Raw genomic sequence first — 27,755 nt, 5'->3', positions numbered from 1 at the left:
GCTGCCCCCAAGCTCCATCCTCCCATCGGCAGAAGTCACCTTCTCAGAAAAGATCAGAGAGGACATCTCAGTGGCTGCAAAGCAACATCCTTGTTATTCTAGGCAGAATTCTTTCCCAGTATCTCCCAAATTGTACACCAAGAAACGCTCTCCCCACCGCAGGATTTAATGACAGTTTCGAGAGTGGGTGAGGCTCCAGAGCAGCTCTATTTTATATATTCTTCCTAAGGTTTTGCTTGCGCAAAAGTTTCCACTGTTAAAATACTTTTTCTGCTCCTCTTCTCTTCTGATCTTCCTGAACCTTTCGGTCCTCAAACCATCAGGGGCAGCAGGGCAGGCCAGATGCAGCGTGGGGCTGGGGGAACATGGTGGAGGAGAAGGGGTGTCACAGCAGAGTGAGCAGGGGTCCGTGTAGGGGAGGCAGCCTGGTACGGGGTGTCAGAGCCCCAGCTGGCTGGGGAGAGCCTCTGTCACAAAGGGACAGCCTGGCCTCGAGTGTCAGAGCACAAATGCGGTGAGGGGGCGTCCACACACAGGGCAGCCCGGTGCGGGTGTCCGAAGCTGAGCAGGGTGAGGAATGGAGGGGTCAGTCTCGCAGAGGGGATGGGCCCAGGGTGGGAAATGAGAGGCCAAGCAGGACGAGGAGGGGGCCTCTCCTTAGCTGGGAGCCTGAGGCGGCATAAGAAGGGGGCTAACGGAGGGAGAGGGTAACCCTGCCTGGGAAATCAGACTCTGAAACAGGGGCCCTTCAGAGAGAGGACGGACAGCCCAGATCACTATCCCGCAAGCCTCCTCTTCTGCCTGCCCAAATCCAGTCTAAAGCCAAGGAGGAACCAGAGCCCTTCCCAAATCGACTGAAGTCATCAAATATTCACTGAGCGCCAGCCATGTGCTGGGAAGCATGCTGGGTGCTGGGGAGAGAGCTGGGATGGAGCACAACAGCCCAGTGGGGAGGACGGCCTGGAGCCGGCCATCGTAGGAGAGCAGTGCTGGGGGTACCTGGGGGACTGGTGGGGGGGCGGGGCGGGCAGCGGGACCTCTCCAGGAACTGTCTGGGGAAGAGGCAAGTTGAGTGATGAAGGAAGATAACTTTGTCAAGTGGGGCAGCAGGGGGTCAGCAATGACTCTCAACCTTGATTCCTCCCCCAGCCCATTCTCACCTGCCCAGGTCCATCCCATGCCCAAGGGTGAGGATCACCAAGGACCTCATTAGAGGCCTTTCTACTCTGGGCCCCCAAGGGCTTCACCCTAGGCACCCTAGGGAGCTTCAGGGGTGCCACCTCACTTTTGTCTGGACCCCACTTCACCTGGGGGCTTACCTCCATGGTAAGGTCCCCCACTGCTTCTATTCCTGACTTTCATCATTGTGACATTCTGCCCGGGGTTTAACGAGTCCCTCTCGCTTTCTTTATGAAGAAAAATGGCTCACTGAAGCCCTTCCCCGACACCGCCGCTGCTGCTGCTGCTGCTGAGTCACTTCACTGGTGTCCGACCCTGTGCAGCCCCATAGACGGCAGCCCACCAGGCTCCTCTGTCCCTGGGATTCTCCCAGCAAGAACACTGGAGTGGGTTGCCATTTCCGCTGAGACACTGATAAAATCTGTCCCAGGAGACGGGGGAGAAGCGGACCAGGTCAGCGAGTTGGGGGCTGCACCAAATCCCTCTCTCAGGCACAGGCTCCCTTCCTAGCCCTTATTATTTATTTATTTATTAATTTTTCTCAAAAGCCCTAAGCTACAATCCTTCCTTTGGGGCCCCTTCTTCCTTCCCCCCGCCCAGCTGAGATCTTCACTCATGCACCGCCCCCTCACCATCCCCCCCAGTACCCCCACCCCTCCTACCCACCCCCTCACCTTCGCACCGTCCAGCACAATAGTCCTTAGCCTAACTCCCCAAAACGCTCTTTCAGCAGACATGCCGGCAGGGTCCTACTCCAGGTGGTCCCTTCCATTTGGGCCTCAAGGTGACCTCCAGCCCAGCCTGGCAAAGGGACTATTGAGCTCATATGACCTTGCTTCCTGCAAACGGCCCCCCGGGAGAGGTCGCGGCTGAACCCCAGAAAGGGCTTCCTTTGGTTGAGATGTGGCAGTGACGCCTCCGTGCACCGCCTCCCTGCCGTTACCGGGAGGGGGCGCCACCGCCCGGCCCAGGGGCCGTGTTATTAGAAGTCGGGCCGTGTAAGCCGGGAGCCCCGGGGCTCCGGGGCGCGCGGACCTAAAGAAAGCTGCTGCAGGAGCCACAACCACCTGGTCGGAGGCGACACACCCGCGCAGAGCGGCCGGGACGCGGGAAAGGGAGTGGCGACGGGTTCTGCCTAGTCATCGTCTGCGAAGGCTCGCGTCACCTCTGATGTCAGGGCTTCCAGGGGCTTCTTTCCAGTTCTAGGCTCCGGGGAAGAGCGTCGCAGGACGCAGACGTTACACAACTTCCCCCAAGGTCGCGTCGGAAGGGACCCGCAGAGAAGGGATTCAAACCCGCGTCGGCGGGCATGTGTCCGTCTGGGTGGTCCACAGGTGGCCCGGCTCCGCGTGGCATCCTTCTCAAACTTACAGCGCAGCCCGCGCCAGCCTTGGCCTGGCTTCCTTCTTTCTAGCCTCTCAAATGATCTTTCATGGTAATATATCCTTGGCAGTTTTTTTTGTTGTTTTGTTTTTTTTTTTTTTAAGAAAGGCTCCTGAAACCACAAATGTTTCAAAATGCATTCAGGTCCCAGATTCCTGGAGTAGGGTGGGGAGGCAGAAGATGATGGAGAGGCTTTCAGTGTGAAAGTTAGTCAAGGGCGCGGGGGCCCTCCTGGACCTCCAGAGCTGGCGCTGCAGAGACAGGAGGGCCCCCCTCACGCCTCCACAAGTGTCTCCTTTTGAAAAAGCACCGATCCTTATGCTCTGAGTGTTTTGAGCCCAATCCATTATGAGAAAAATCTCCTTTTGAGGATGGACATATTCAAATCCAGATGTTGTCCTCACAGAACAAAAAGCTCCCTCCAAACTCTCTTTATGAAGAAATAGTTTCTCATCCTTTGAAGGGATAACATCTCTTGATAAGTGGAATTTTTTTCCCCTAGCCAAGAACCTTCTGTTCTGAATCTGTTAAAAGCCGATTTAATAGCCTGTCTCGCTTCCACTTCTGATGCCAGGATGGCAGCAACAAGGTGGAATGTCACCTGCTGCTGGATTCAATACATTTGAGTATGGCTTCACTAAGAAGAGAAAGTTGGAATTTTTTTTTCGTACACATCATTTATTTAGATAGATTTCTTTAAAGTCAAGACATGCATTCTAATAGGGCAAATGTAAGATGAAATACAGATTGTCAGAACAACTTCCCAAAGTGTACACTTCATTTTGCTGATTCAAAAAAGCTTGAATAACAACTTTTCAGAAAGAAGGATGCATTATGCATGAAGCGTACACACTGATTTAAGACAGCCCCAGTTTCAGAAATATTCATTTCTTAAAGTACACCTTAAAATAGGGGAAATATGGATTACATATTTGTTGACTATGATACGTGTATATATAGCAGACAAAGGATGGTTTTATCAGTAGGGCCAGTATTTTTGCTGAAACTGGGAGCTTGAAGCAGGAATCCTTTCCTCACTCCACTTGCATACTACTAGTGATGGGGTGCTCACTATTTCCAAACACAATCATTTTCATTGAGGGACAGTTCTGTCGGAGTTGGTTCTCAGTGCTTTGTCATAGCCACGTTCTGGCCTTGGAGCCAGGCAGGGTTACTGTGGCTCCCACCTCTGCCCCTCTGAGTCTCTTCTTCAAAGTCATTATCCCCCATTCCTCACCATCCTTTGCTCTTGTTTCCAGTTGCTAAGTCATGTCCAACTCTTTTGTGATTCCATGGGCTGTAGCCCACCAGGCTCTTCAGTCCATCAGATTTCCCAGGCAAGAATATTGGAATGGGTTGCCATTTCCTTCTCCATGGGCTCTTCCCAATGCAGGGATTGAACCCATGTCTCCCGCACTCGCAGGCAGATTCTTTACCACTGAGCTACCTGGCAAGCTCCTTGCTATCCTTTGCCCCTCCACAAACTGGACTCTGGTCTCTCCCTGCACCCTCAAAGCTATGGCAACCAGAATTGAACCCAACCTTCCTTCCCATTGTCACCTCTCTCATCCTCAGTCTATACCACCAGAGATGCTGCCTGAGATCACATTAGATTGGGAGCAGCCATCTTAACATGGGATTGTACTGAAACTTCAGCCAAAACCTTTTTCATGCAAAATCTTTTCATTTTACATCCATCCTTATTCTGTTTTACTTCAGGGGGTTTCGTCTATCCTTTCACCTGCTTTTGGTGCTTTTGAACCCTAGTACAGTCATTTAAAACACCAGCCACTGGAACGTCTTTGGTGATCCAATGGCTAAGACTCTGCACTCCCAATACAGGGGGCCCACTTTCTATCTCTGTCAGGGAACTGGATCCCATGTGCCACAACTAAGATACAGTGCACTCAAATAAATAAATGTTATAAAAAAAAAAAAAGTACCAGCTCCCAGACCTAGTTTTAAGTCATTTGCAAATCAAATAAGCATGCTTTGTGCACCATTACCCCCACTGTTTACAGAATGTTGCATGGTGACCTCACCCAGCCAGCCAGTGGCTCTGGGATGATGAAAAGTGAAGAGGCAAACTCTAGCACTAGAGTTTGAGTACAGTGTGGGAGATGCTATGCCAAGCCCTTAACCTTAATTAACCTCGATGTTGGTGACTCACCAATTCTGTGAGGGAAACATTAGCATCCTTCCCATTCTGCAGATGAGAAAAACAAGGCTTTGCCGGATTTGAGCCTGGTTCTATCTGGCACCCAGCCCCGTGCTTTCAGCCCCAGTGGTTCACTGCCTCATCAGAGAACTGGATCTTTGATATGATGCAGAATAGAGCCATTGGGCCCCAACAGCAGTCTTCTTACAAGTTATTAAACAGCACTCCTAGGGCACCCCTCCAAGATCCCCAAGTCCCATGCGCACATGGATCAGAAGCAGTATAGAGCTGCAAGTTGAAGGGGAATTCAGCAAGGAATAGCAGATGCTTCAGTTAGGACATGTGTGTGTCTATGAGTCTGTAAGGGTGTCTGTGGAGGCATCTGTGTGGGTACAAACGACCAAAGACAAATGATGATCACAGAAAAATGGGCCCCTGCCCCCCTTTCAATATGCCTTCAGAGTGAGGTGGAGTAAAAGCTTGCAAGAATGACTGAAATGAAGTTGTTTGCCAGCTTGGTGGAATCGGGACGCTTGGCGTCAGAACCTCAGGCAGGTTTTTGTATGGAAAGAAAGCGATACTTCTTACACACCTGAGTTAGTCTGCGAGTCAGGCCCACCACACCCCGGGACCAGAGCCACATGGCCTCATTCCATATTCCCAACAGCCCTTGAAAAGATGCTGTTTTCAGAGGTCTGCTGTGAAGCTAAAAAGTTTTAATCTGCAAGTGAGAGGCTCCCCCTAGAACCTACAAGGACAGTGCTTCACTTCACATTTGTAGTTTTTAAGAGGTTCCCCGGCCTAAACTGCAGAAACTTCAGGCCCTACAGAACCTTCTCTTTTTGTTTTCCCCATTTTGAGGATGAAGAAAAATGTGGCACAGAGATGTCAAGCAAGTTACCCAAGGCATCAGGGCCGGAAGTCAGTGAGTCAGGATTCAAACTCTTAACCCCCTCAGATGAATCAACAAGGGCTTGAGTTTTCCCAGGGGATTCATGTCTTTAAACACAATACTAGTTTCTGTTTCAATTTCTGTATTTTAATCAATTAAGGACTAGTTTGTAGGGACTTCCATGGTGACTCAGTGGCTAAGACATCATGCTTCTAATGCAGGGGTCCAGGTTCAACCCTTGATCAGGGAACTAGATCCTGTATGCCGAAACTAAGGCCTGGTGCAGCCAAATAAACATTAAAGGAAAAAAGAAACAGTTTGTATTGTTTAAAGGGAATGGCTTGAGAGACAAGAGGGCTTGTCAAATAGCAACTTGCAGTTATTCAGTCCTCTTATCACTTGGCTGAACACTCCCAGCTCCTGGTGTAGCTTTGCCTATGAAACAATTTTAAATTGTTTTTATTACAATAAAAAATTTATAGACTATGCCCATGAGAGAAACCACTGGTTAAAGACAAAAATCCTAAAAAGCAAAATTTGATACTGAAATAGAAATACAAGTTAAAAGGGAAAAAATATTAATGAAAATATTTCTGGGACCAGTGGTTAACAGTCCAAGCTCCCAATGCAGGGAACTAGATCCCACATGCCTGCAACTAAAGGTCTCACATCCCACAACTAAAGACCCTGGCATAAAAGATAAATAAATGAAAAAGAAAATATTTCTGAAAATTCCTCCTATCTACACACTGCTCGGAGAAGGCAATGGCACCCCACTCCAGTACCCTTGCCTGGGAAATGCCATGGACGGAGGAGCCTGGTGGGCTGCAGTCCATGGGGTCGCTAAGAGTCAGACCAACTGAGCGACTTCACTTTCACTTTTCACTATCATGCACTGGAGAAGGAAATGGCAACCCACTCCAGTGTTCTTGCCTGGAGAATCCCAGGGATGGGATTCTGGTGGGCAGCCGTCTATGGGGTCGCATAGAGTCGGACATGACTGATGTGACTTAGCAGCAGCACACACTGCTTACATCTGATCACAATTCTCATATGTTATTTGATAAATACTGTTGGGACCACTAAGTATCCATCATGATAACTAAATTGGGCTCCTACCTTACACCTGCACCAAAACTAATTCCAAACATTTTTTTAAACTATATATGTAGGAATTTCCTGGCAGTCTAGTGGGTAGAACTCCACACTTCTACTGATGGAGGTCCGAGTTCGATCTCTGGTTAGGGAAATAAGATCCCACAAGGTGCACCACTTGGCCAAAATAAATTTAAAAAAATAAAAATTTTAAATAAAAGTGTATATGTGTGTGTGTGTGTGTGTGTGTGTGTATAGATATATAAATGTATTAGAAAAATGGGCAAATTTGTGTCATAATCCTAGAGAGGAAAAGGCCTTCTTAGGTATCACAGAAACCCCCAAACCATAAAAGAAAATTATCTGTTTCTCTACATAAAATCGAAAATGTTTTCCGGAGTTAAGAAAAAAAGAAACACATATACAAAGTCAAATGACAACTGACTAATAGGAAAGGAAAATATTTGAAATCTATTACAAAGAGCTAATTTTCCTTATCTGTAAAGCGATCCTATGAATGAATAAGGATAAAAGATCAATAATTCAACAGAAAAATAGGCAAAGGATGTAAATGACTGGCCACCCCTCGAAGTGCAAATCGGCCTTAAATGTAAGAAAGAGAACCTTCGTCTTCACTTACAAATAAGGGAAACACAAGGAGATACTATTCTGCATCTACTAGGCTAGCAAAGATCAAATGTCTGGTGACCACGGTGGGGCAAGGATATGGTGACATGGGCGATTTTCATCCTTGCCGGTGGGCAGGTAATGGTACAGTATATATGAAGAGCAATTTAGCAATATTGTTCTAAAAGTCAGTGCTCACACACCCTTTGTTATGGGCTGAATTGTGTCCCCCACCACCAAATTTACATGCGGAAGTCCTAATCCTCAGTACCTCAGAATGTGACACTATTTGGAAACTGGGACATTACAGATGGAATTAAGATGAGATCATACTGGGTGGAGGAGGCTTCTCATCCAATATGACTGTTATGCTTATAAAAAGGAGAGATTTGGACACAGACATATGCACACAAGAAGAATGCCATGTGAACATCAAGGCAGAAATGAGGTGATGCAGCTACAAGCCAAGGGACACCAAAAAGTGGCAGTGAACAGATGTTCCCGACAGCTCTCAGAAGGAGCCACCCCGCCGCTACCTGATCTCCAACATCCCACCTCCCGAACTGTGAAATAATAAATTTCTTCTGCCTAACTACTCAGTTTGTAGTACTTTGTTACAGGAGCCTAGCACACTAAAGCACTCTATTTTATTTTATTTTATCTACTTATTTTTGGCCCCCTGGGTCTTCCTTGCTGTGTGCGGGCTTCCTCTGGTTGCAGAAAGTGGAGGCTACGCTCCAGTCTCTCATCGCGGTGGCTTCTCGTGGACCACAGTTCTTGGGCAGGGGGGTCTTCGGTGGTTGCAGTTCCTGGGCTTAGTTGTCCTGAGGCATCTGGGAGCTTCCCAGTGAGAGTGAAAGTGAAGCCGCTCAGTCATGTCCGACTCTTTATGACGCCATGGACTGTAGTCTACCAGGCTCCTCCATCCATGGAATTTTCCAGGTGAGGGTACTGGAGTGGGTTGCCATTTCCTTCTCCAGGGGATCTTCCTGACTCAGGGATCGAACCCAGATCTCTCACATTGCAGGCAGGCGCTTTACCATCTGAGCCACCAGGTAGTTGGGAGCCTCCCAGAACAGAGATCAAACCTGTGTACTCTGCACTCGCAGGCAGATTCTTAACCACTGGGCCACCAGGGAAGTCCCTAAGACATTCTTTGACCCAGTAAGATGAATTCATCCTTCTTTGTATTTGCACAGTTGCAAAGTGGTGAGCAGATGGCGGTCTACTTGCAGTGTTGTTTGTAATAGCTAAAGGTCAGAAACAACCTAAATGTCTATCAGTCACATATAGCCTAAATAAATGATCATACATTCTTACAATGGAATCTTCTTCAGCTGAAAATTTTTTAGTAATGAGGCAGCATAACACATACTGATTGGAATTATCTCAAAGGTCTATTAGGAGGTAAAAAAAAAAAAAAAAACAAGGTGCAGTTGTTTATAGAGAGGGCTTCCTCTGTATAAAAAGAGAGAGAAACAAAGTAGAACGTATTTGAGCAAATATATGCTTGTAGCTGCACAGATTCTATCTGGAAAGATACATAAGGAATTGCTATCTTCAGCGGTTCCGAGAGAATGGAATCACTTTAAGGACCATGGAAAGGAGATTTGGGTTCTACTCAAAACACACCTGTACCAGGCCTTCCCTGGTGGTCCAGTGGCAAAGACTCCAAGCTCCCAATGCAGGGGGGTAGGGTTTGATCCCTGGCTGGGGAACTAGATCCCACGTGCCGCAACTAAAGATGCCACATGAGCAACGAGAGATTATGCATGCCACAACTAAGACCCAGCACAACCAAAATAAATAGATAAGCATGTTATTTTTTAAAAGTAAATGTCTCATTAAAAAAAAAATAGCACAGCTGTACGTTTTGAATCTTTTACACTGTTTATGTAACACCTGTTCAAACAAACAAACAAACAAAATAATCTATGTACAACATCAAGATGCCTCTAGTACTTCAAAAACTGCAGGAAAAAGAGAAAATATAGCCATTTTAGCTTTTCATCTTTCAAAATAACAGCTATTCATACCTGAAATAGTTTATTTGAGATGATATTTTCTCTCTTATCTCTTCATTTGGAAAAAGGCATAAAATGTGTTTTGAAAATAACCAAATAGATCACAAAAAATGAAGCACAAGATGAAAAAATTCTAAACTCCTCTGTATTGAAAACAAATATATTTTTTAATTCATAGCATGTAGTTAAATTTCAATATATAATGACAATTTCAGCATACATTCAGTCTCCAATCCAAAGCTAACATGATATTTTCAATTCATTTGTCTGTGAATCTCAATTTTTCCCTATAAAATTAATTTAAATTCTATTAAACAGCTGGCATCATTTATTAAATAGGAGAGGATACAAAGCCTTTAAAATAACAAGTCTTGTTAAATACAAACTTTCTAATACAATCTTTGGAATCAGACTGATCTAAAATAAATTTTCTCAAAATATCTTTTCGTCTTGCAGAAAAATGAAATTATCTTCTTTATTCAAAAAAGGGTTTTCGAGGTCACTGATCACTATGAAAACAATTTGAGTGTTCAAATATGTTGAGAAATGTAACCTGGGCTCATCGTGTATGGTTGTGTAAGCCGCGAACTGTACAACTCCAGGGGATGCCATTCAGATCATAATTCAAATTGTGCAATGCACTGCCTATGCAACTGGGCATATCAATCCTGTGCCTACTGAAAACGATGGGGACCGTGGAAGGCTTTCGAGCAAGGAATTGTAAGTGTCGGAGCTGTGGTCACATAGATTGGGAGGCCAGAAACTCATGCATGCAACCTCCCATCTCTCCAGACTAGCCTCCCTTTTGGAAGCTCTGGCAGCAGAAATAACCAAAGTTTTCTCTGAGCCTCAGAGCCTTGATTTTCCTAAGGTTGGGTGGGGAGGACCATCTGCCTGGGTTTAGAATCACCTCCTTCAAATATACAACTCAAAGTCCTCCTTAATCACTTTGCAGCTTAGAAGCAAGGCCAGAAGAAGGGGCCCCTCCAGGCCGTTCATTTTACTCCTACCCTAAAGGAGGCAGAGGTGATGAGTACAAGGGGACAGGTGGAAGCCACTGAACCTGAGTGACATTCAGGACATTTGGCTTCTGGGACTAGTTCTACCCCTGCCTTTCTGTGTGATCTTGGCAAATCTTTAAGTTTCTGGGCTTCTGCCTCCTTACTTACAAAATGAAGAGGATTACTGCCATTCTTTCTCTGCCTTTTAGAAAAGAGAGGAAAAACATAAAGTCATGATTTCACAGGAAATGCACAGAAATTCAAGCATTCCAATTATTACCATTAAACATCAAGAATGAGTCTGGAGGCTCTACCGAGCAGCTATAAAACCTCAAGCAAACCTCATGACCTCCTTGGGCCTTCGTTTTACCATGTGCCAAGGAAATCAACCCTGAATATTCACTGGAAGGACTGACGCTGAAGTTCCAGTACTTTGGCCACCTGACTCAAAGGGCCAACTCATTGGAAAAGACCCTGATGGTGGGAAAGATTGAGGGTAAGACGAGAAGGGGATGACAAAGGATGAGATGGTTGGATGGCATCACCGATTCAACAGACATGAGTTTGAGCAAACTCCAGGAGATGGTAAAGGACAGGGAAGCCTGGTACATGTGCTGCAGTTCATGGGGCCACAAAGAATCAGACACAACTGAGCAACTGAACAACAAACGTCAGAGCTTGAATTAGATCAGCAGTTTGCTGACCTTTTCACCACTATTTTATTATTGCCAAACCACCCCCACAGACCTCATATTTTGTAAGATTTTATCCCCTAAGCTGTATTTGAAGTAAAATGAAGTGAAAATTGCTCAGTCCTGTCCAACTCTTTGCAACTCCAAGGAGTATACAGTCCATGGATGGAATACTGGAGTGGATAGCTTTCCCTTCTCCAGGGGATGGATCTTCCCAACCCAGGGATCAAACCCAGGTCTCCTGCATTGCAAGTGGATTCTTTACCAGCTGAACCACAAGGAAAGCCCAAGAATACAGGAGTGGGTAGCCTATCCCTTCTCCAGCAGATCTTCCCAACTCAAGAATCGAACTGGAGTCTCTAGGATTCCAGGCAAATTCTTTACCAACTGAGCTATCAGGGAAATCCCAAGCTGTATTTAGATAATTAGTATATACTTAAGAGCTACTAAGCAATTATTGTTACTATCATAAAGGATATTTTTGGTTGTGATTGATGGAATTTACGGACTCACACAGATAAAAAGTCTAGAACTTGGAATAGCTTCAGGCAAGGCTTGATCCAGCAGCTGTTACTAAGGACCAATGTTCTCCCAGTCTCTTGGCTCTGCCTCCTCTGAAGTGTCACAAGGTAGCTTCCAGAAACTCTTGGGACTACTTGCTTTTATCATGCGTGACTGGTATAAGAAACAGAGAGCTTGCTGTCCAGTTAACATGAAGAAAAGACACAGGATTGAGACTCATCATCCTGGTTGGCCTGATTTGGGTCACGTAACCTTTCCTGACCAATTGCCATCGTCTGGATGATAAGATGTATTGATTTGCTTAAGCCAGTTAGGACCTGCTGCTGAAACGGGGCATTTTGTTTGTTTGTTTTTAATCATTTTTTACTAAGCTTTTTATTTTGTTCTGGAGTATGGTCAATTGACAATGTTGTGATAGTTTCAGGAGGGCAGCAAAAGGACTCAGCCACACAGGTACATGTCTCCATTCTCTCCCAAACTCCCCTCCCATTAGGCTGCACATAGCATTGATCAGAGTTTGCTGTGTTATATAGTAGGTCTTTGTCAGTTATCTGGAATGGGGTCATTTCTAACCAGATCACATGACTGGGAAATTCCCAGCACTATTAGGAAGGGGGAATCGGGTGAAATGTGCTGGAGAGACACCAGCCAGTTTCCTGTGGCATGTTTATAGACCAGTGATATCTCAAACAGCCCATCAGAACCTCTGACCAGCATGTAAGCTGCACATTAATGACCTCCAGGGCCTTATGAACTGTCTCAGTGACAACCCCATATGTGGGTGCCTACATTGGCCATGTGAACAGATGTCAATCTAGCTATGGTTAGACCTGGCCCAAATGCAAATTCATCTCTGAAGCTTCTAGTTCTCTACTCCCACCCAGACCTTCAGAGATGGCTCAGCTGGAGGCCCAGGTGAACCCCAGACTCCCCAATTCCCAGTCTATGTCTGCTCTTTTCAGATACAAGGTGACATCCATGAGCTGGACTTGAAAAGAGGATGCAACAGTGATGCCCACAGCAAAACATGCCCAGAAGTACCCCAGTTGCCTGGTTCACTGACTCACCACAGGTTTACCAATTTCTGTGCCAGGACCTGTCCTGGGAACCTGTCTTCAAGGAGCCACAGTGGGGTGGGAGGCAGTGGCGCCCTCAGAATATTACAGTTTGGTGTGGAAACACAGTGAGGTGGACAGCAAAGGACAGGAACAGGCCCTCCCCAGGCCAGGCCACAGAGCATGAATGTCCACCCAGCCTAGCCCAGACTCTCCTGGCCTGAGGGAAGCTAGCTCTGGTAGCTTCAAGGATATCATCAAAGTTGTGCATCCCCAGGAAGGACTGGGGAGGGTTCAACCACAGGACTGAAGACCCAAGCCTCTGCACACCATCAGGGCCTTACAGGATTCTCTCTGGCCCCAGTGGCTCTGGGACTGGGAAGGAGCGGGCAGTGGGGAGGGGGGCCAAGCCAAATCACCTTTTTTGCCCACCTTCAGCTCGGCCTCTTTCTGGAACTTCAAAACCAGGTGGGACTCACTGGTTAAGAGAGCGCATGATAAGGCCAAAGGGGTCCCCTGCAACAGCTCCCTCCAACAGACACCTAAACAAGACCACTCCTTTAAACAAGACATTGCCCTTATTGGGTTCTTAAGTAAGTCACCAGTACTTATGAGCACCTGTGTAGGTCTGATCCCCATTGTGTCTGGCAAAGGGGCCCAGGGATGCCTGGAATGGAGAAAGCCTGGCTAATGCCTTTCTCAGCTTTGCCAAAATTAACCTGCCATGGGGCCAGATGCAAATCTCTTTCCTGCTTTGTGTTTCCATCTATAAAACCAAGGTTCTGGGCTAACCAGTCTCTTTGGGGCTTTCCAGCTCTAACAGTCCAGAATGTGAGCATTCAAGGTTCAACAAAGAGGGAGCAGGAGTGGCTGAAATGGGGGAAGAAGGGTGGCAGGGGAATGGTCTGGCCAGGGCCTCATGAACCAAAAGGCTCTATGTTTAGACTTTGGAGGCTATCTCCAAATGATAATACTCAACCACAGGAGAGATAGACAGATAGACAGACAGACAGACACCAACAGAGGTGAACAAAGCTTTCTGAACTTCTTACCAAAACAGACCACCTACAGTACCCGTGAATTAGGGTTTTTTAAAATAAATTTTTAATTTCAGATTTAATTTTCAATTTACAGAAGAATTGCAAAGATAGTACACAGAGTTCCCACATCTCACTCCACTGTGGTACATTTGTCAAAGCCTGGAAAAAAACCAACACTGGTACATCTCTATTAACTAAAATCCAGACCCTGGGACTTGCCTTGTGGTCCAGAGGTTGACACTCCACACTTCCAATGCAAGGGCTGTGAGTTCGATCCCTAGTCAGGGAAATGAGATGCTGCATGCCAAAACAAACAAAAAAAAATGTCCAGACCTTATTTGGATTTTGCCAGCTTTTCCATGAATGTACTCCCTGTTCCAGGATCCAACCAGGAACCACACTGCATCCATCTGCTGTCTCCTTGTGTTCTCTGGCCTGTGCCTGTTTCTGTCTCTCTGTGCTTTTTGAGATCTTTTTCTGTTTTGAGGAGTCCTGGTCAAGTATTTTGTATAATGTCCTTCAATCAGCGTTTGAGGACTTCCTTGGTGGTACAGCGGTTAAGGATCTGCCTGCCAGCGCAGGAGACATGAGACACAGGTTTGATCCCTGGATTGGGAAGATCCCCTGGAGAAGGGCATGGCAACCCACTCCAGTATTCTTGCTTGGAGAATCCCATGGACAGAGGAGCCTGGCAGGCTACAGTCCATGGAGTTGCAAAGAGTGAGACATGACTGACACGACTTAGCTCACACGCACCTCATCACGTACCGATGGGGGCACATGATAGGGTGGTAACTTTGATCACTCAGTCCAGGTGGTGTCTGCCAGGTGTCTCCACTGTAAACTTACTATTGTTTCCTTTCCCTACTCCATTATTTAGAGGTCATTAAGCCCAATGTGGGGCTTCCCAGGTGGAGCTAGTGGTAAGGAACCCTCCTGTCAATGCAGGAGACAGAAGAGATGCAGGTCTGATCCCTGTGTTGGGAAGATTCCCTGGAGGAGGGCATGGCAGCCCACTCCATTATTCTAGCCTGGACAATCCCTTGGACAGAGGAACCTGGCAGGCTACAGTCCATAGGGTCACCAAGAGTCAGACATAACTGAAGCGACTTAGCATGCACTTGTGCAAGCCCAGTGTACATTCAAGTGAAGGGGAAGGGATAATTAACCTGGAGGAGTGAGAACCTCCACATGTTATTTGGAAGATTTGTCTCTCCTCCTCCAGCTAGTTATTTATCCAATAATTTATTTCTACCAGTGCCTACTCGGGGATAGGGATTTTTATACTCTGGGTTACAACCAAACACTCAGTTACACATTTTATTGCTCTAATTGTTGCAGCTTTGGCCATTGGGAGCTTCAGACTCCTGAGACCCTATCCTTTTGAGTTTGGGCCACTTCCTAACTCTGGCACCACAGGACGCTCCAAGGCTCACTTTTTGCCCTGTCCCTTCCGAAGAATCAGCCATTTTGCCAAGGAAATAATATATTTTTAAAAACAAATCCTCCAATTGTCTTGTCAGTAGTCCAAATACATTGCACTGAATTTGAACAGGTGATGAAAGAGTTAATTTGCTCAATTAAATGTTAAAACATACTTCAATTTTTATAGCTCTAGTGTGACAAGTCTTTTTAAGGTATATTAGGAGCCTCAAAACACTGGAGGGAACTGGCCCTTTCTGCATTTCCAGGAGGCCCTGTGGAACCAAATCTCTGCAGCCCACCGCCAAGGCTTGGGGGCAGCCTGCCCACCCTTCCTAGAGCAGTGATCTAGCTCCTGTGTCATTCCCAGTCTGACCTGCCCAGTGGAGCTTCCAAAAAAAAACATATTTGGTCCAGCCTCTCTTCTTCAACTCGGGTGGGCTCAGTTGCTCAGTCGTATCCGACTCCTTGTGACCTCATGGACTGTAGCCCACCAGGCTCCTCTGTCCATGGGATTTCCCAGGCAAGAATACTGGAGTGGGTTGCCATTTCCTCCTTCAGGGGATCTTCCCAAACCAGGGATCCGAACCTCAGACTCCCGTGTCTCCTGCATTGCAGGCAGGTTCTTCACCCACTGAGCCATTGTCGGGGAAAGTTTCCAAAGGCCAAAGTAATTCCTGGGACCCTTCCCTCTGCAGCCTTTCCTTGTCCCCCACCCATGGGTGACCAGTCCTGAACCTCTGCAGACCCCACCCAGGCTGGCCAGGTGGCAGGAGAGCAGGAAGGCTCCAGGAAGGAAGTTGGCAAGACAGGTGTGCAAAGAATGGTTGGGGGAGGGAGAAAGGCTGGGCACATTAGATCCAGAGGGCTCCTGGGGATTGAGGCCATTCCAGCTACAAGTGGAGCAGGGTTTCCCCAGGAGCAGTCCTGGGTTCTGCAGAACAGAGTCAGCTTCTTAGGAAAGAGCCGCCTTCATGAGCCGGAAGAGAGCGAGACTGCGGCTCACTCAGGGAGGACACAGAGCTGTGTGACTCATCGCCCAGCACTGCCGGCTCCCTCTGGCAGCGCTGAGGGGCACGGGGCCGGGAGTACAGGCGGAGTCCCATCCCAGCCCCGGCCCAGAAGGCGGTCCCTGGCCAGCGATTACATCCAGCACGTAGGGACACAGGCAGGGTGCTGCGGGGGCACCGAGGAGGAAGCAACTCAGCACCAAAGGAGTCTGGGCAGGCCTCACAGAGGAGGTGACATCATCAAAAAGAGGAATAGAATTGGCCAGGCAGCAGCAGCGGGGGAAGAAGGGGAGGGCACTCCCGGCCCCGATAGGAGATGCAAAGGCACGGAAGTGTCTACACAGCGCGTTGGCACAGTGCCCACCACCCAGTGAGCACTCCATAAATGCCAGGCATTATCGCTGTGGTTGGCTTATCTTCATTATGGCTATTAACCTGGACTCATTACTTAATATTTTTACTACCATAAAGGAGTGACTACAATGAATAAATGTCTAACTATACTGCACTTTTCACTGAACTTTTCTCAACTGTAAAAGGGGCTGTTGTGAAGATTAGGTCTATGGCACACAGCACGGAGCAGGAGTGGCAGTCAGCAACTTGGGAGGGGGCTTCATTTTCTCCCTCTCCTGGAGGCCAGCCCCTGGGGTTGCTGTGCCTGGGAGGCACAAAAGAAGAGGTATTTGGGGGTTTTTAAAGATGACCGGCCAACAAAGCAGGGACTTGGCTAGGTGGGGTCACTGGGGGTTTCAAAGGCGACAAAGGCAGCACCTGGAGCGCTGGAATCGAAGCTCCTGGTCCTGGGTGCAAGTCTTTCCAGCTGGGACAAGGCAGGTTGTACCTGCCTTTCTATTCTGGCGAGGTCCTTATTTCAGGGAAAAAAAAGAACTGTGCCTGGCCCTGGGTGGGGCCCAGTTCTGTGTGTACCTGTTCCAGTCACGGTGTACCTGTTGAGTGTTCCTGATTCTCAATGTGAAAAGTACTTGCCTGGGTGTACCTGTCTTGATAACTATGGCTCTGCCTCCAACCGTGTGTGAACCAAACCGTATACCCAGTTCACTCGATCGTCCCGGACTGTACCTTCTGCACACTTAGGTCTGAACGTACGCGGATCTGTGCCTGTGTAGCCGTACACTCGGTCCGCCCGTGGCTGACTCGATGTGCGTACCTGGTTTAGCCTGGGCTTACCTCACGCCTGCGAGCCGTGCACTCCTGCCCTGCAGATCTCCCCACCACCAGGTCCCAGACGTTCAGGGTAAGGGGCTGCTGCCCCCGCCCCCTGCCCCCATTCCAGGCCGGGCCGGCTGCTCTGGGGCAGCGGGGGCGGGGCCGGAGGCCAGGACGGGGCGGGGCGGAGCGGCGCGGGGGCGGAGCAGGAAGGGGCGGTGGCCGCTCCGCCCCTCGCCGCCCGAGCCGGCTCTAGGCTCTCGCCTGCCCTGCCCGGCTTCCGCGTCACGGTCCCGGGCGCCACCTGCCCGCCCACTCGCCCCGTATAAAGTCGCCGGCGGCCTGGCCCCCGGGACTCGGCCCCATGGAGACGCCGCCGGCCGCGGCTGGCGAACGGCAGGGTGAGGCGCGCGCGGCTGGGAGGGGGAGCAGGCCTCCGGGGCGGGAGGAGGAGGGTGTGGGAAGGGCTCTAGCTGAGACCGACCGGAGCGGGAGGGACGTGGGGCCAGTCCACTCCGGCCTTGCCGATCCCCGGGGCCTCCTCCAACTTTGCCCAAGTCGGAGGATCCTGGGAGACCGAGGTCCGGAGTGGGAATCGGGCAAGAGCGAGGTTCTGGGCCGGGACACCCTCCGCGTCACCGAGCCCGGAGGCCAACCAGAGTTTCCCAGCAACTTTTCTCGCTGGTGAGTCGCCCTGGAAACTTCCCCTCCCCCGGTCCGGGAGTCCGGCACGGGCCCCGCGCCTCCCGGCCTGGGCTTCGAGCAGTGGGCAGGCGGACGCGAGGAGGCGATGGCTTCAACGGGGAAGCCCCCGCCACCCCCTTCCAGCGCACTTCCAACCCAGCGGGTTTCCACCTGAGAGCCCCGCCCCGCTTGCTGTGGGGGCGCGGCCAGGTCCTCGGAGGCCTCCCACGATTTCTGGGTCCCCTGGGTTGGCGGGTCTGGGGGAGGGGGCGGTTGCTGGGGGTGGAGTGGGAGGAGGAGTAAGACTGCCCAAGTTCAAATCCTTGCGCCACCAACCAACAGCTGGATGACCTTGAGCAAGTTCTTAATGTCTGTAGCTGAACTTTCCTCGTTTATAAGATGGGAGTGATGCTCTCTAGCTGGGAAGGCTTTGTAGAGGATAACAGAGGTAACAGACCAAGATGGCTTTGCATACTGCAGCCCATACTGCTGGATGGAGACGGAGGGACAGGAGAGGGGGTGAGCAGGAAATCCAGTCCTATCCCTAACCCTCGTGGTTGTCCTACAGGAGCTGTGAAAAGTGCTTTCCACCAATCTGAGCTGTGAGTGGTCAGTGAAGAGAGGCCCAGGCAGGAAGCCAGCCCCACCATGAGCCTGTGGGAACTTGAAGACCGCCGCAGCTGCCAGGGGACCCCCAGGCTGGCCCAGGAGCCCACGGCCGAGGAGGCAACGACTGCAGAACTGCAGATGAAGGTTGACTTCTTCCGGAAGCTGGGCTACTCATCTGCAGAGATCCATAGTGTCCTGCAGAAGCTGGGCGTCCAGGCAGACACCAACACAGTGCTGGGGGAGCTGGTGAAACATGGGTCAGTGGCCGAGCGGGAGCGCCAGGCGTCGCCAGACCCCTGCCCTCAACTGCCTCTGGTTCCCCGGGGCGGGGGCACCCCCAAGACTTCCACCGTGGAGACTTCTCCACCCGAGGAAGACAAGGAGGGCAGTGACCTGAGACCCGTGGTCATCGATGGGAGCAACGTGGCCATGAGGTACATGTCACTTCTGTGTCCAAGACTGTAGCCTCTGGCCGGCATTGGTGGCCATGTCTCTACACTTCTGGTAGACAGGACTTCAGGAAGGAGTTTGGTCTCTTCTCCAGACAGATCTAGAGGAAGGGAAGGCCCTTTATGGAGGCCCTACTGTGTGCCAGGAGTCTCCCTTAATCTTTGCGGCTTCTTGGAAGTGGGTTTTAGGGCTGTTTGAGGGGACTCAAAGAGTTACTCTGGGACCCACTTCTCGTAAGTGCCGGAGCAGGGATTCGAACTCGGGTCCTTCTGACTCCAGAGCTGCCTTATGCTCTCCATGAGGGATCAGACTGTGGGCTCCAGCTTATTCACAAAGGAGCCTTCTTCCTCCTCTATGAGATAGGGCTCACCCACCCCTCAGGTGGTGCTTGTGAGGAATGAATGCTGGGAACCTGGAGAGAAGGGCTTGTTCATCACTGGTAGTTGTTATCATTACTGTTATTCAGGGTCTGGGACTGCTGGGGCCTTGTTGTCTCAGACCTGGGCTCGCGTGGAAGCCGGCCCAGCTATTGAGGCCTTTGCAGCTGTGAACAAGAGTAACCTTGAGGATCTGGTGACATCAGGGGTGTGGGCGGGTAGCTTGATGCTTTGGCTCCATGGGCTCGATGACTTGGGTCACCTCTGCTTCTGCTGGAGCCACCTGGGCTAGACTGGGCTCTCGGGGCCCCCCAGGGACCAGAGCTAGGCCTGGGCCCCAGTAACCATCTCCCCCCCATGCAGGCTCTCCTGGGGGGGCTGGGGGTGCTGCCACTGACTCCAGAGAACCCAGACCTCCCTTCCATTTAGGCCCTGCCCTCTGGCCTCACTTTCTCCCTGTCCTTTCAAGGCAGGCTGGTGAGTCAGGGTCGGGTGGCTAGTTCACAAGGAAAAGTTCCTGTGGGTGTGGATGGGGAGACCCCAGACGAGGGTGTGGGGTGGGAAGGGCTCCTTCCCCCGCTTCCCTGAGGGCTCTCCCAGATGGGTCTCATGAGGTCTCTGCACCTCTGCCCACCCCCCACCACCCCGTCTGCCACTCCCATACCTGGCCGAGCCCAGCTGTCTGGCTGGGGTCCCGTCCCAGTGCAATAGATGTGCAGGTGGCCCTCCTACAGCCACTTCCGGGTCAGCCATCCCATCTCTGAAATGATTTGAGCCTCGGTGGAAACTGAGGCAAGCTGGCATCCACAGGCCTGCGGCAGCTGGTCACCCTATGTGCTTTGAGATTTGGGGGGCCTCCTCTCAGGCTGCAGTAGCATTTGACTGGGTGAGGAGTTGGGATCCCTCAGCGACTCCCTCCTCTGGGGGGCGTGGGCCCGTGGGCTGAGCCCCGGGGGCAGCCATGTGCAGTGTGTGTTTGTATTCTGGCCGGAGGAGGAGGGGCCGGGCAGGAGGAGGGGCAGGTGGTGGAGGGGCTGGCCAGAGGCCGAGCCGCTCGGGGTTTTCTGAGCCTGGGCCGTAGCAAAAGGGGAATTCCAGCCTCTAGCTTCCTGTCTCAGCTGCTGCTGGGTTCCTACCCTCCTGCCCCCTCCCGCCCCAGGGCAGGCGGGCCAGCCCCTACCATATGCAAATCGTGGGGAAATTCACCCCTTGTTTCCTTCTAAGGGAATTTTTCTCCACTCGCTGGGCCCAGCCCAGGCAGATCTTTTCACCTGGGTAGCCTGCCTTGGCCCTGCCCTCAGCCCAGGGCGGGAGTCTGGAGTCTCCAGCAGAAGCACTTCCAGTGTCTCGTTAGACTGAGGGGCCCTGACTTTCTGGGCCAGCAGGGCTGCAGTGAGGGTGAGAGGACATCTGGTTCTCCTCTGCCAGCAGACCTTCGTCCACAGCAGTGAGAAGACTGAAGTTCGCTGCAGACAGGAGCTCCTGGCTTGGGAGGGCAGGATCTGGGCTTGACTCGAGGGACCGCCACACGTGTTCGACTTCGGCCAAGAGTAAGGCTCTGGCCGCCTGCTTAAGGAATAGTCTGGGGGGTGGGACGACTGACAGCAGACTTGTCCCCAGCTAAGGTTTCTGATTCCCAGAAGCAGTGCTTTGTCCCGGAAGCCCCAGTTGGACGCTGAAGCCCCAGGGCTTGCGGGTACTGGCCTGGGAGGGGGTGTGTGCAGGTACACACGTGTGCACAGAAGGAGGCAGGTAGATGCGTCTGTAGATTCAGACTGCGGATGTGAGACAGAGACCCAGGCCCAAGAGGATCACCCGCCATGGTTCTGGGGAGACCACAGAAGGCCCAGGGCAGTGGGAGGCGCTGGGCACCGCACAGACAGACCAGGGGCCTGAGTCATCCTGCCAGGTCAGGGAAGGCTTCTCCAAGGCAGTGATACCCCACCTGGGGTCCTGACGGAGGAGCAGGAGTTTGCCAGATGCGTGATTTTCCCTGTTCCCAGCCTGCCCCACCCACTGAACCCTTTTGTTCAAACTCAAGTTTGGGAGTTGGTTGGGTTTTTTTTCCTCTCCTAAAGAAACCTTAGCTCTCCTGTTAGGGATCAGAAGGCAGTCTGGTGTGGGTTCAGGTTCTGCCTCTTACCAGTAGCCAGGGAGCTTTAGATGCATCTCAGAGCCTTGTAAGGATGAAGCCAAGGAGGTATGCAATGCACCTGGGCTCCAGTAGGGGCTCGGCGCCCATCCATCCAGGCCTGCTCAGAGGGCTGTCACTTGTCTTTGGACGATGCGGGCATCAGCACCCGTAGGGGTTAACAGCACAGCCTCTGGGGGTGCATCTCTGTTTGACCATCACTACTTGTGATGCTGGCAACTGGCTGCCCTCTTTGGACCAGTTTCCTCACCTGAATAAAAGGGCAAAGTTCCTCTCATGACAGTCCCCCTCCTCAGAGACTTACTGATGATTCAGTACTGAGCACGGAGATCAGGGCCTGGCTCACAGCTCTCAGTAAATGTTAACTTTTATTATAAGCGGGCCGGCGGATGGCAGCGAGGAGGCCCCACCTGGCAGGGATGAGCTCTGCCTTCAGTTTGGACTTTGACTTATCTCCAATTTACAGAGACCTTCAGCCCTGGGAGCCCCAGCCTCCTAGACAGCCCCTATGCCCGCCCCACCTCCCTTTCTATTTCTCTTGGAGCTCTAGCTATCGCCTGCCCACCCCCAACCCAAACCCACCCACAGGATGTGGTCGGCCATGGAGTTGCCTCTTTTGCGTAATGCTTATTCTGTTTTATTTGCCAAATATGAGTCTGAGTTGTTCACTGGAGGGGCAGGGGCTGTTGGGGGGGGAGACCCAACTGGCCCCTTCCTATCCCCTCGCCTGGTCCTGGAGCCCTGCCATGACACCTGATATTACCTGGGAGGCCCCGTCCCCTCCTGGGAAGCCAGATGGAACCTCCACTTCGGTGGACTGTCTCTGGCCTCAGGCAGACGGGACTGTTGTCCACTGACAGGGGGCCTCCGGAAGGAGACCGCGGACCCCCAGGCCCATTTTTCAGATAGAGAAACTGAGCCAGGGCTCAGGGCTGCTTCTGGATGCAGCCATGTTTGGATGGGCTGAGGTCTGGTCCACAGCCCACGGCAGGGGAGGTGTCCCCTCTCCCAGCTCGGCTGCTGGCAGAGCCCCAGAGTCTTCTAGACCCGTCTTTTCACCTCGGGTCACGCCCTCCTGGGAGGGGTGAGGCCATCTGGGCGTTCGATCTAGGGAACGGGGCAGTCCGTGGGAGGAAAAGCAGTCTCCTTTCACTTTCACACTGAAGAGCCCCGTGGCCGCCTCCAGCCCTGAATTGAAGGTTGACTCGAGCCTCCCCCCTCACCCCCCTCAGTCCCACTCCCTACGGTTGGAGCAGGCCTGAACACTAATCCCACTTTAATCCAGAGCAATCTGGTTTCTCCTCCCCAGCCCCCACCCACAGCCCTGCCGAGCAGCGAGGGAGGGGTGGTGACTCAGTCTGCCTGTGGACATCTGTGTCCCTGTGGTCCCAGCGCCTTTCCCCCACCCCCAGATGTGTCGTAAGCGGCCTGACCCTCCCCCACGTGGGGAGCAGGTGCTGCCAGATTCCTGGGCGTCTCCTCGCTGTCTGTCAGGAGATGGAACCTCAGGAAAAAAAAAAAGCCCCAGGTCTGGCCATCGCAGCCTGTGTGGGAACCAGCAGGGAATACAGGCGCTGGATCCCCAGCCAGGGCAGGGGCTGGAGGGCAGCCCGCCCCCGTCCTGTGCAGATCTAGGCGGCAGCAGGCTGACCCTGCCCTCCTTTCCCCACCCAGCCATGGGAACAAGGAGGTCTTCTCCTGCCGGGGGATCCTCCTGGCGGTGAACTGGTTCCTGGAGCGGGGCCACACAGACATCACCGTGTTCGTACCGTCTTGGAGGAAGGAGCAGCCTCGGGCAGATGTGCCCATCACTGGTGAGTGGCATCTCGGACGGGGCGCGGTCTCACTGCCGCAGGAGCCGGTTCCCCTCCAGTGAGACCCTTTGGGTGTGAGCAACAGCTTCCAGGCCCCAAGCAGGAACCAGCATTTCTTTCCCCGGCTTTTGCTGTCTTCAGCATCCCTGCTCTGAACAGTGGTCCTTGGAGGTCACCCTGGGCAACCTCTCCTTCCGGGTAGCGGGCACCTCCCTCACCTAATGGTGGCAGGCTCTCGCCACATCCTCCGTGGCACAGGGGCAGGGTGACATAGTGGCTCAGTCCCTTCTGGATAGGCCACTTGCCCCTCATCTGAGACACGGGATGGGGTGAGGGCTTGATAACTTTGCAGGGTGGGTGTCAGCCTCACAGGAGTTAATAGACGTAAGTGCTCAGCAGAGCGCCTGGCACATAGCGGATGCCAGCTGCTGGCACGTAACGGATTCCGGCTGCTCCCATTGCTCTTACACGAGCTCCCGACCTTTGTGGGGAGAGCCCAAGTTTGTTTCTCTGGACGTCTCGATCTGTAGGCAGGCTGGCTAGGGTCGCCCATTCGAGGAAAAGAGGCCCCTTCTGGGTGGGTCCGTCTGTCCTGGCTGAGACACTCATCTGGCCTCAGCTCAAGCCAGAGTTCATTGCCAGATCCCCCCAGGACAGGCTGGGCGCGACCAGGCCTGGCGTCCAGGGGAGAGAAGGAGGCAGCCCAGCCTTCACTGAGCACAACCTGCCAGCCTGTTCTTGGGGGTTCTTGGTCTCTGGGCAGGAAACGAGGCACCAGGCCCAGCAAGGCGCCGGGGTCCTTGGCCTCCACAGAGCCCCTTCCTGCTCCCATGACCCTGGAGTTGAGAGCCTGGCTACCAGGTGTCCGGGAGCCACGCGGGCTGGCTGCGAGTCCAGGCTGGGCCCTGACCTGCGTGTGCCCCTGCCGCCTCCCAGACCAGCACATCCTGCGGGACCTGGAGAAGAAGAAGATCTTGGTGTTCACGCCATCGCGGCGGGTGGGCGGCAAGCGGGTGGTCTGCTACGACGACCGCTTCATCGTGAAGCTGGCCTTTGAGTCGGACGGCATCGTGGTCTCCAACGACACGTACCGGGACCTGCAGGGCGAGCGGCAGGAGTGGAAGCGCTTCATCGAGGAGCGGCTGCTCATGTACTCCTTCGTCAATGACAAGTACGTCCCCGCCACTGCTGCTGCAGGAGGGGCTCGGGAGCGACCGGGCCGGGGCGGCTCTGTCGCTGAGCTGTGTGGCCTTGGGCCTGGGCAGCTCCGAGCGCGAGATGGACAGGACCCCACAGACCAGGCTGGGAGAGGGCAGGGCTTTCTGGTTTAGGGGCTAGGTCAGGAGCCTTTGGGACAGGATGTGGTCAGTGCTTCAAGATGGTCTCTCTAGTTCCCAGCCCCGAGGCTCTGACCAGAGGCCCACGGGTGCAGCCTTAGATCCAGACTTCAGGCCTCAGTGAGCTCCCAGCAGGAGAGTCACCCCGGACTGTGACCCTCTGGACTGGGACCTCCTCCCTGCCTCGGGACAGTCCCCCCCAGAGTCTGGGGGTATCCTTGCTGGGTGGACACTAATTTTAGGAGCTGCCCCCTCTTCGTCCTAGTGAGGCTCCCTGTCCAGCCCCTCCCCAGCACTGGGAAGTCCCCCATCACCTCTCCCCCATCCTCTGCAGGTTCATGCCCCCCGATGACCCCTTGGGCCGTCACGGGCCGAGCCTGGACAACTTCCTGCGTAAGAAGCCACTCACGGCAGAGCACCGGAAGCAGCCGTGTCCCTATGGTAAGAGCCCGGCCCCAGCCTCCCGGGCCATCCTCACAGCATCCCCTGATTGTTCACCCAGATCAGCCTGCACCCATGGTCTTTGTCTCGGGGACCCCTACCCCCACCCCATGTTTCTCGGACTAGCCCCTTCCGTCTCCCACCCCCTGGTTCTAGGTGAAGGTGAAAGTGAAGTCGCTCAGTCATGTCTGACTCTTTGCGACCCCATGGACTATAGCCCACCAGGAATAGTCCTTAGTCCGTGGGATTTTCCAGGCAAGAGTACTGGAGTGGGTTGCCATTTCCTTCTCCAGGGGATCTTCCCAACCCAGGGATCGAACCCGGGTCTCCCGCATTGCAGGCAGACGCTTTACCGTCTGAGCCACCAGGGAAGCCCTGGTTCTAGATCCCCCCTGAATTCTCTCCCAGGAAGGAAATGCACCTATGGGATCAAGTGCCGATTCTTCCACCCTGAGCGGCCGAGCCGGCCCCAGCGCTCCGTGGCCGACGAGCTCCGCGCCAACGCCCTGCTGCCACCCTCCAGGGCCGCGAGCAAGGACAAAAGCAGCCGGCGGCCTTCACCCTCCTCTCAGCCCAGCTCTCTGCCAACAGAGCAGGAACAGTGCAGCCCGGATGGGAAGAAGCTGGGGGCCCAGGCCTCCCCAGGAGCCCCCCGGGAGGGCCTGATGCAGACCTTCACCCCGACAGGCAGGAGCCTCCCACCTGGTGGGAGCAGTGGCGGCAGCTTTGGGCCCTCGGACTGGTTCTCGCAGACCCCAGACTCGCTTCCCTACATCTCCCAGGACTGCCTGGACTCGGGCATCGGCTCCCTGGAGAGCCAGATGTCAGAACTCTGGGGGGTTCGAGGAGGGGGCCCTGGTGAGCCGGGCCCGCCTCGGGGCCCTTATGCCGGCTACCGCACCTACGGGGCAGAGCTCCCCGCCACCCCAGCCTTCTCGGCCTTCAGCCGGGCCCTGGGTGCCGGCCACTTCAGCGTCCCCGCTGACTACGCGCCCCCGCCGGCCGCCTTTCCACCTCGGGAATACTGGTCTGAGCCATACCAGCTGCCCCCACCCACCCCAGGCCTGCAGGAGCCCCGGGCGCCAGGCCCAGGGGCTGATAGGGGCCCCTGGGGTGGGGCAGGCAGGCTGGCGAAGGAGCGAGCCAGCGTGTACACTAAGCTGTGTGGAGTCTTCCCCCCACACCTGGTGGAGGCCGTGATGGCGCGCTTCCCGCAGCTCCTGGACCCCCAGCAGCTGGCTGCCGAGATCCTCTCCTACAAGTCCCAGCACCTCAGTGAATAAAGCCAGCCTGGCCGCCCCGGGGGCAGCACCTCTGAGAGCAGCCCGGCCCCGAGGCCCAGCAAGAGGCTGGACAGAGGGAGGACTCGAGTAGGGAAGGGAACCCCAAACCAAAGATCCTGTAGGATTGCTTCTGGCCCTTCTGGCCGCCCCTGCCTGAGGGGTCAGGAGCGATCAGCCTGTTGATGCACATTGTATCTGTAGTTTCAGGAGACGCTGCCAGTAACGGCTGTCAGTCCGTGGCTGAGGCCCAAACCCTCCTTTCTCTCAGAGGGCGGGGAGGGAGGCAGGGGGGAGCAGAGGCCTGGGCTGGGGGCCCTGTGCACAGCACCCCCACCTCCGCCCCGCCCCTGGGACGCCGGCCTTGGCTGGCTCGTTGGGCACTGTGTGCCCGCCCTCCATAGGCTCTCCTCTTAAGCCAATGAGGCCTCATCCGCGCTCCCTGTGCGGTACATGGCTTCATGTTAGTAAGCAAGATGCTTCTTAATAACCCACTTCCGTCCCACTCTGTGCGCCTGACCCCGTGCCTGCGGGGGTCCAGGGCAGTCTGTCCCACCCTCTCCGCCCCCCCCTTCCTCTGTATTCAGAGCCGTCTCGCCCTTCCCCAAGGAGGGTGGACATGTATATGTGTGTGTACAGGTATAAATGTTAAATATTTTACACGGAAAGCCCTTGCCTCTCTTCACACTTCAATAAAAAGTACAATGTGAGCGCTCCAAGAGGTGATGGTCTTTGTTGCTCAGGGGTGGAGCTGGCTTCTGGGTGACAGAAGGTCAGCAGGTGGGCACCCCGGGTCTGCCTCCACACCTGCTCTCTGACCCTTCTCAGAAGGAAGTTTGCTGAGTTCCACGAAAAGTGCTCTGTCCTTTGGGGCAGAAGCATCCTTCCCGAGGCTTGTGTCAGGCCCTGGGAGGAGGTGGCTGTGGACTCATGGGCAGGGAGTCAGAAAGCAGCAGTGTAGATCTTGGAGTCCTGAGGCTGCAGCATGGGGGGGCAGGGGTGCTACTGGGGGGACTGGGTGGTGGACCAGGCTGTCCCCTTTCTTCTGCCCTGCGACCAGGCCGAGCGTTCTGAGAGCTTGGGGAGTGGCCGTGGGGCTCAGCTCTGTCCCATCCTCCCAGGTGTTGCCCTGCTCCAGGCAGAGAGCCGAGTAGGAGGCCCTGGGGCAGAACCATCCTGAAGAGGCCCTGCCAGGGTGACCGCCAAGCAGGAGGTTAGGGGTCCTGGCCCCAAACCCAAGAATAGGCTCTGCCACCATGCATGTTCCCTGGGGCAGTGACAGCTTCTCGCTGGGTCTCAGTTTCCACATCTACGAAGTGGGGATGATGACATGCCTACCTTACA

General features: G+C 53.1%; 1 protein-coding gene and 3 long non-coding RNA genes across 5 annotated transcripts in view; 2 read left to right on the top strand and 2 right to left on the bottom strand.

The window, feature by feature from the left end:
- Positions 1–17,421, bottom strand: part of LOC139035282 (uncharacterized) — a 104,046-nt gene extending 86,625 nt beyond the window's left edge. The window contains exon 1 of the long non-coding RNA XR_011487950.1: positions 17,289–17,421. This is a non-coding gene — a long non-coding RNA (uncharacterized lncRNA). The remainder of the gene's footprint in view (positions 1–17,288) is intronic.
- Positions 72–6,462, bottom strand: LOC110129099 (uncharacterized). Its single transcript, XR_011487949.1, has 2 exons — positions 1,854–6,462; positions 72–355 (listed from the first exon to the last, which is right to left on the bottom strand). It is a non-coding gene; the product is annotated as an uncharacterized lncRNA (long non-coding RNA).
- LOC139035281 (uncharacterized) lies at positions 461–2,651 on the top strand. The gene is made up of 2 exons (XR_011487948.1): positions 461–570; positions 1,417–2,651. It is a non-coding gene; the product is annotated as an uncharacterized lncRNA (long non-coding RNA).
- A 117-nt stretch (positions 17,422–17,538) lies between the features above and the next one.
- On the top strand, positions 17,539–27,130 carry ZC3H12A (zinc finger CCCH-type containing 12A). Of its 2 annotated transcripts, none has more exons than XM_020880263.2 (6): positions 17,539–17,668; positions 18,520–18,994; positions 23,214–23,353; positions 24,290–24,524; positions 25,025–25,131; positions 25,540–27,130. In XM_020880263.2, the coding sequence occupies exons 2-6, from the start codon at positions 18,600–18,602 to the stop codon at positions 26,412–26,414; spliced, it is 1,752 nt and encodes a 583-aa protein (XP_020735922.1). In that variant the 5' UTR covers positions 17,539–17,668; positions 18,520–18,599; the 3' UTR covers positions 26,415–27,130. The 2 variants fall into 2 exon arrangements, with proteins under 2 accessions (XP_020735922.1, XP_020735924.1); XM_020880265.2 differs by lacking the exon at positions 17,539–17,668 and adding an exon at positions 17,753–17,951.
- Positions 27,131–27,755: the final 625 nt, after the last annotated feature.

This window comes from Odocoileus virginianus, chromosome 5 (genome assembly GCF_023699985.2).
Source record: "Odocoileus virginianus isolate 20LAN1187 ecotype Illinois chromosome 5, Ovbor_1.2, whole genome shotgun sequence".
NCBI classification, from domain to species: domain Eukaryota; kingdom Metazoa; phylum Chordata; class Mammalia; order Artiodactyla; family Cervidae; genus Odocoileus; species Odocoileus virginianus.
The sequence above is the reverse complement of the archived record's forward strand: the minus strand, read 5'-3'. Positions and strand labels throughout refer to the sequence as shown.